At 32.5% G+C, this 7,587-nt stretch overlaps 2 protein-coding genes across 2 annotated transcripts; both read left to right on the top strand.

Moving 5' to 3' along the window:
- Positions 1-4,835: 4,835 nt before the first annotated feature.
- LOC111897183 (uncharacterized) lies at positions 4,836-5,940 on the top strand. The gene is made up of 3 exons (XM_052771278.1): positions 4,836-5,322; positions 5,375-5,572; positions 5,708-5,940. The coding sequence occupies exons 1-3, from the start codon at positions 4,836-4,838 to the stop codon at positions 5,938-5,940; spliced, it is 918 nt and encodes a 305-aa protein (XP_052627238.1).
- Positions 5,941-5,975: 35 nt separating this feature from the next.
- On the top strand, positions 5,976-6,680 carry LOC128133745 (uncharacterized). The gene has a single exon (XM_052771277.1). It carries the CDS (start codon positions 5,976-5,978, stop codon positions 6,678-6,680), a length of 705 nt encoding a protein of 234 aa, XP_052627237.1.
- Positions 6,681-7,587: the final 907 nt, after the last annotated feature.

The following is a 7,587-nucleotide window of genomic DNA, read 5'->3' as shown; positions in this document are numbered from 1 at the left end:
TTTGATACACACCTAGAAATCAAGATGAATACAAGTAAGAAATCTATTGGTTTTTGTCAATATAAGATGAGTGTTGCTACCAATGTGAAAAACTCTAAAAGAGCCCCCACCAAATCCAAAAATAGGCCTGTAACTACAATTAAGATAAGAACAGATCAAAATTATCTTACAAACCACTTCTTCTTTACTTATGACATAAAGCACGACTTAACAGAAAAAGTAAATGTCGATTTCCAAGTTAACTTCTAATAGTTAACAAATATTTCCCTAATTTGGCATTGTAGCATCATCTTTAGTGATTAGCTGGCCAGCAAAATCTTGCCAATCATTTGATTTGGAAATATCCTCAGGTGGCAGGTCACAAGAACCACAGTCAATAGGATGAAATTACCAATACAGAAGCACAATTAACAAAGGTAAAGGGTGAAAACATTCTTTGAAGCATTTCAACAAACATGTTGTGTGCTAAAAACAAACAAAAGATATTTTCCAACTCTGAACGGTTGAAAATCCATCAAGGTGAAGGAAACTAATACAATATTCAAGATTAGAGAAAGAAAATAGGAAACAAGCAATGGTAGAATAAATGAAGAACACTTATCCTTTTCTCCTTCTGTTATCTAATTAGTAGTTGCGCAGAATAGAGTTCTTAAGAGGAAGAACAATCTGATATTCTATCGATCATCAACAAATTCCTTAATTCTTCTATTTCTCCTTTTACAAAGGTGTTGGTTTCATCTAGTAGACTTCCAATACGCAGAAAGTAAAGGCAGTAGGTCAGATCGAAGCCAACATGATTGAATCAAAAAAAAATCAAAAATCGATATAGATATGAAGGCGTTTACCAAATCAGATCGATATGTAGGAGAAACATATCCGGTGATGAAGGCGCAACAACAGAGGAAGAAGAGAGATCTCGATCGTAATGGAGTAGTCCGATGATGATAGAGAAACAAGGGAGAACGGATGTGCAATAATGGCGGACAAACCGATTCAAAATCAAAGCATCTTCAGTGGAGTTTTTTCTATGAAGAACGTGAGAGCAAGGATTGAGGCGGTTGACAGAGGTAGAGGTGGTCAGTAAAGGGAGGAGGGAGGCGATCGACGCGGATGATGGAGGAGGTTGGAGGCTATTCGATGGAGGTGAGTCGTCGGAGGATGGATCGTAGGTTTGAGCGAGAGAGGAAAACGGGTAAGAGAGAGAGAGAGAGAGATGAAAATTTATTTTATCAAATATTAGATTTAAGAAATCATTTAATTATACTTTTATTCCTATAATACCCCTGACTATATTAATTAAGATACCATTCCTTCTTTTTTTGTCTATTTATTTATAAAAGCGTCACCTTGCATCTCGACCCTTCTTTTTTTTTATTTAACGTTCCACCTTTAGTTCTCGGGAAACTTTGAGTTCTCAAATGATCCTTCATATATATATATATATATATATATATATATATATATATATATATATATATATATATATATATATATATATATATATATATTGTTGAGAATAAATCAAGATGATGAATACGGAATATCAAGAACAATCAAAAATCAATCACCATCATATGCAAGTAATTTGATATAGGTTTTTGTGTATATTGATTATCATATAACGTATAGAGAAAAACCCTAATCTGGTAAAAAGATTGCCTCAAAATCTAACCTAATGATTATTTATAGGGAACAATAAATATATACCATAAAATATAAAATCTATGCCTTAATATAAAACCAATGTCTTAAAAGAGCTCGATTAAAAACTTCTACTGTAAAAGCACCGTAAGGAATCATAAAATGATTAACCCTAAAAAGTCTTCCCTAAATAACCAAATATGCCAAAACAGTTTCAATATCTCAAATACTCGACATATATATATATATATATATATATATATATATATATATATATATATATATATATATATATATATATAGAGAGAGAGAGAGAGAGAGAGAGCTAGATTATAATGTGGATGAAAAACTATTGTGTGGACGTGTGGACAATGTTATTCTATGAGAATTACTAAGATAATATGTTGTTTAGTAATGTGAATATGTTCAACCTCACACAAATATTGTCATTTCCATGCATTCTTACTAATTTTTATTCATTTTTTTCTCATGCATCGTCTTTCACTCATTTTCATTCTTATTGAATACGACTCAATAACATTTTGACAACATTATGACAGAATGAGAATAATAAAATAAAAACTCTACAATAACCTTATACATGATTTGTTTAGGAATGTGTGATAATGACAATAGTTATGTAAGATTGAACGTATTCACATATCAAACAACATATTTTCTTTGTCATTCTCACACACACATCCACAAAATAGATGTCAATCTACATTTGAACCAACTCTCTCTCTCTCTCTCCTCTCTCTCTCTCTCTCCTCTCTCTCTCTCTCTCTCTCTCTCTCTCTCTCTATATATATATATATATATATATATATATATATATATATATATATATATATATATATATATATATATATATATATATATATATATATATGTGTGTGTGTGTGTAGGTTCACATGAGAACCGCTTTTTCATGAGACTAGGAGAACGATTGTCAGGTACACTAGATCAAAATATTTGTTTATTTTTAAGTTTTAAAAAATTAGACATTCATTTTCGTTAGTTTTAAATCCAAAATAATAACAAACAAACAAATAAAAGTAAAATAAGATTACTATCATATATATATATATATATATATATATATATATATATATATATATATATATATATATATATATATATATATATATATATATATATATATATTGTGGGGCATGGGCACCGACCCATACATAAATAAGCCAGACAAATGCTATGACTTAAAGAAAGGTCATAGCCCTTGAACGACATGGGTTGGTATTCACCTCATTATAACATACCGACCACACTTTTTTTATAAAATACATCTTTTGTATTAAGTATTAAAGGTAACATCCCATGAAACACAAAAAAAAAAAAAAAAAAAAAAAAAAAAAAAAAAGGCAGACTTATTTTATCAATAAATGCTACCCTGAAGACCAAGGTTCTAAAAAGTTTGTCATGACTCCGCCATGGCGTGCCATGGATCTAAGGCTTGTACTTACCATCCAGCTTTGGCAAAATGTCACCTCAAGTCACATATGTATATAAAAGCGAATGATAGTGGAAAAAATATATAAAATTATTAGTTATATACAAAATTGCCGCATTAAGTCACGCTTTACAAACGACGTGGCTCGCTACAGCTCAAAAAAGCTTGAGGGTTGACATTGCCGCCAAGTAACGCATTACGTTATTTAGAACTTTCCTTGAGACCACAGGCAGGGGCGGTCCTAGCTAGGTGCCCGGTGTGGCACCGGCAACACCTAGCTTCCGCGCACGTAGTAGAAAAAATTTCATTTTTTTAAATTTTTACCTATTGTACCACTACGTAAAATAATCGTGCAACTACTAAAAAAATTGTGCAACTACATAAAAAAATTGTCATTCTATCGGGAATTACCAAACTAAAAAAATAATAACGAGCCCACAATCCAATGTTTTAATCGATTATTGTCTAATAGTCCAATTGCCCAAAGCCCAAAATAAAACTTAAGTGGATAAATTAGCAATTGGGCTAATTGCTTGTAAAAAAGATAGCTCATCCTAATTATTTGAGTTTCTAATTGATGATCGGTACAAGCAAAAAAAAAAACGATTACACAGCAACTTAAACGATCGTCCAGACGTCGACTCGACTTCTTGGCGCTTGCGGCTTGCCTCCAAGGCTCCAAAATTCAATCGATTGCCTAATGTCGATCGCCCCTGGATGACTTCTATATTCTATCGAGTACTTCTGTCTTCTTGATCGTGAGTCACAGCCCAAAATCAGTTTTGTTGTTTGATCGATTTTAATCCTTGAATCTTGATCGATTTCTTGAAGCAGGTTGCAACAATAGTATCGATCAACTTCTGTCTAACTGTCTTCTTTCAATTTCTACAATGAAGCAAGTAAGTTTTACCAATTACCATTTACCAATTCATTTAGATATTTGAAATTGATATGTTTTTTAAAGTTATTGATTGACTTGGGTGAAATTGATTTGTTTTGTTGAAGTTATATTGTTTGATTAGGTTATATTCATATATTGCTATGTTTTTTTTTTTATTGAACTGATTGTTTGATTAGGTGAAATTCATATGTTTTTTTATTGAATTGATTGTTTGATTAGGTGAAAGCAACTTGTTTTATTGAAGTCATTGTTTGATTAGGTGTAATTGTTATGTTTTTATTGAATTTTTGTTTGATTAGGTGAAAGCAACTTGTTTTATTGTTTGATTAGGTGTAATTGTTATATTTTTGTAGGTTAAACTAAGTGATTTTTTTACCAAAGACAAAGACCTAATCCTAATGAAAGTGGTGAAGAATGTTCCCAAATACCAATCACCAATCAATCAATTCCTTCTGTTTCTAATCCTAATGCAACTCCACAAACACCAATCACCAATCATTCAATCCCTTCGGTTTCTAATCCAACTCTACAAACACCATGTTCTAACCAACCTAATGATAACGTTGACTTGAAAGATCTTCCAAAGGACCCGGCGGATAGGCCATTGATTACAAGTTACAATTCAAATATAAGAGATGATGTAAGAAGAGCATATTTGCTTCAAGGACCGTGTCAAGTAAGGGCACATAAGTTTCCTAAAAAAAAATAGGTGATAGATTTAGAAGATTCGTTCCTTCATGGTTTAATGACTTTGATTGGTTGGAATATAGTGTGAAAAATAATTGTGCATATTGTTTATATTTTTATTTGTGTGGGGACCTCATGGGACAAAAAGGAGGGAGAGATGCATTTGTTTCCCAAGGTTTTGATACTTGGAATAAAAAAGATGCATTTCGGAGTCATGTGGGTGGTGTTGATAGTTTTCATAACAAAGCAAGAGAAAAGTGTGAGTTTTTAATGAGGGAAAAACAAGCAATTAATGTAGTCTTGAGGAGGCAAACCAAAGCGGAGGACAATAAATATAAAGCTCAATTACGTGTTTCTATTATTGTTGTTAGACTTTTATTAAAAACCGGTTTACCGTTTCGTGGTCATGACGAGTCGGTTAACTCGGAAAATAGAGGGTTTTACATTGAAGTGTTAAAAGCCATTCGAGAGACTAGTGAAGAGATTTTTAACAATACTTTAGAAAATGCTCCTAAAAACAATCAACTAATTTCCCCTAAAATTCAAAAAGAACTTGTGCAATGTTTTGCACAAGAAGTACTTTTGAGTATTCATGAAGAGATTGGTCAAGATGTTTTAAGAAGTACTTTTGAGTATTCATGAAGAGATTGGTCAAGATGTTTTTGCTTTACTAGTTGATGAATCTAGTGATGTTTCAAAAAAGGAACAAATGGCTATTGTTTTGCGTTATGTCGATAGTCTTGGCAATATGCAAGGGGAATTCAATGGTTTGAAAGCTTTGATATTACAAGAGAATGACACGGCTTTTTATGTACATTGCTTTGCACACCAACTTCAACTAGTAGTTGTGGATGTAGCAAAGAAACATGATGGTGTTAGTGACTTTTTTGAGCAAATTTCGTTGGTGGTTAATGTTGTTTGTGCCTCGTGTAAAAGAAAAGACTTACTATGAGAGCAAGCAAGAGAAAGGGTGCAAAAAGGTTTGTGTAGTGGTGATCTTGAAACAGGAAGAGGGTTAAATCAAGAGACTACACTTGTTCGAGCGGGAGAAACAAGATGGGGTTCACATTTCAACACACTCACAAGTTTGATGAAGTTGTTTGCGGATGTTCTTGTAGTTTTAGATTTTGTGAAAGAGGAGGGAGGGTCATTGGCAAACCATCAACAAGCATCTGGAATCTTAGCATATTTTAAATCATATGAGTTCGTGTTTTACTTACATATGATGTATGCCATTTAGACATTTTGGAAGCGGCTTCGATGGTTAGAGGGACAATGGAGGCATTGCAGTCTTTTAGAAACATAGGGTTTGCTAGCATTTTGCCAAAAGTATCCTCTTTTTGTCAAACACACGAAATTGAAACTTTAGATATGGAAGAGTTGTATATTGGTGCGAGAAACCGTAGGACTACAAAGACTAATAGGTTTCATTTTGAGGTTGAAATCTTCAACACGGTGGTAGATATGCAACTTACAGATCGATTTAGTGAAACAAGCACCCAATTACTAGAGTACATGGGTGCTTTGATCCCTTGTGATTCATTTGCACAATTTGACAAATCAAAGTTATTGAAGTTGGGTAAGTTATACAAGTATGACTTTGATGATTCAGATATGATAGACCTCGAAGGGCAACTTGAGATATTTTATCACTCTTGCATCAAAGATGAGCGTTTCACTAGTTTGAAAGGAATTTCCGACCTTTCTCGTTTGATGGTTAGTACAGGGAAGCATCGGTCTTATCCTTTGGTTTATAAGCTTTTAAAGTTGGCTTTGATAGTACCCGTAGCGACCGCAAGTGTAGAAAGATGTTTTTCAAACTTGAAGCTCTCGAAGACAGACTTGCGTGACAAAATTGGCGATGAATTTTTGAACGACGCATTGCTTTGTAATGTCGAGACGGAAGCACTTATGAAAGTTGAGGATGAAAAAGTAATGGAGCGGTTTCAAAAGATGTCTGCACGAAGAGGACAAATTTAAATTATAATAGATAGTTGTTATATAATGTTTAACCAGAAAAAAAATTGTATTAGATGGTTTATATTTTGTTTGACCGGATTTTTTTTAACGTTCTATATTATGTTTGACCAGAAAAAAAATTTGTGCAACCCCTACTACTAATTCCTGCGTCCGCCCCTGAACACAGGGACAAAGCAAGACCCAAATAGAGAGATTATGAACCAGACAAAAGCCCAACAATAAAAGGAAGATAGATCCTTCCTAAAGGGTAAACAATTTCCAATAATTTTACAATATAACTCCAAAATGATACCAAACTTAGGCATTAGAGAGAAATATCAGGATTCATCTTTCGGTATAACTTTCTAACCTGGTGTTTTTCTATCTGCAGGTGAATAGAGTATAATTAGAAATATATAGATATATATATATATATATATATATATATATATATATATATATATATATATATATATATATATATATATATATATATTATGAGTAGACTATTATTTATAATGTTATAATTGCATATAATATTCCTATGAGGGTAATACTATGTACATATGAGATTTAAAATCAAAAAACCGTACCATAACCGTTAGAACCGAAATATCTAGAACATGTATGGGTTTTGGGTTTAAATAATAGATTTATTCGGGTAATCCGGGTTTGGGCCCTTCAGGTATGGGTAAACCGGGATTAAGAACAGGAACCGGTTTTTATGAAAAAGGTTAAAACATGGTCATTCGTTTAAAGTTGGATTGACATGAGGTTTTTTCCAGACTGTAGTTTATAGTTTGTACATTATTTTAGACTATAATTTTGTCATTTTTTGGTTTCATATTTATCAACTTACAGTCCCCCAAAGTTAGGATATCAAAGCTGAAAATTTTCAGTTTTTCAGTGTTTTTTGTATTCTGTGAAA

The sequence above is a fragment of the Lactuca sativa genome, chromosome 4, assembly GCF_002870075.4.
Source record: "Lactuca sativa cultivar Salinas chromosome 4, Lsat_Salinas_v11, whole genome shotgun sequence".
Classification (NCBI taxonomy): domain Eukaryota; kingdom Viridiplantae; phylum Streptophyta; class Magnoliopsida; order Asterales; family Asteraceae; genus Lactuca; species Lactuca sativa.
This window is presented reverse-complemented; position numbering and strand designations above follow the sequence as displayed.

What these genes read in the sequence shown, in the direction of transcription:
- LOC111897183 (XM_052771278.1), top strand. Translation starts at nt 4,836, where the DNA reads ATGGGACAAAAAGGAGGGAGAGATGCATTTGTTTCCCAAGGTTTTGAT. An exon ending in TGGTCAAGATGTTTTAAGAA is followed by an intron (nt 5,323 to 5,374) that starts GTACTTTTGAGT and finishes TTGCTTTACTAG; the next exon opens with TTGATGAATCTAGTGATGTT. An exon ending in TGTAGCAAAGAAACATGATG is followed by an intron (nt 5,573 to 5,707) that starts GTGTTAGTGACT and finishes ATCTTGAAACAG; the next exon opens with GAAGAGGGTTAAATCAAGAG.
- LOC128133745 (XM_052771277.1), top strand. Translation starts at nt 5,976, where the DNA reads ATGGAGGCATTGCAGTCTTTTAGAAACATAGGGTTTGCTAGCATTTTG.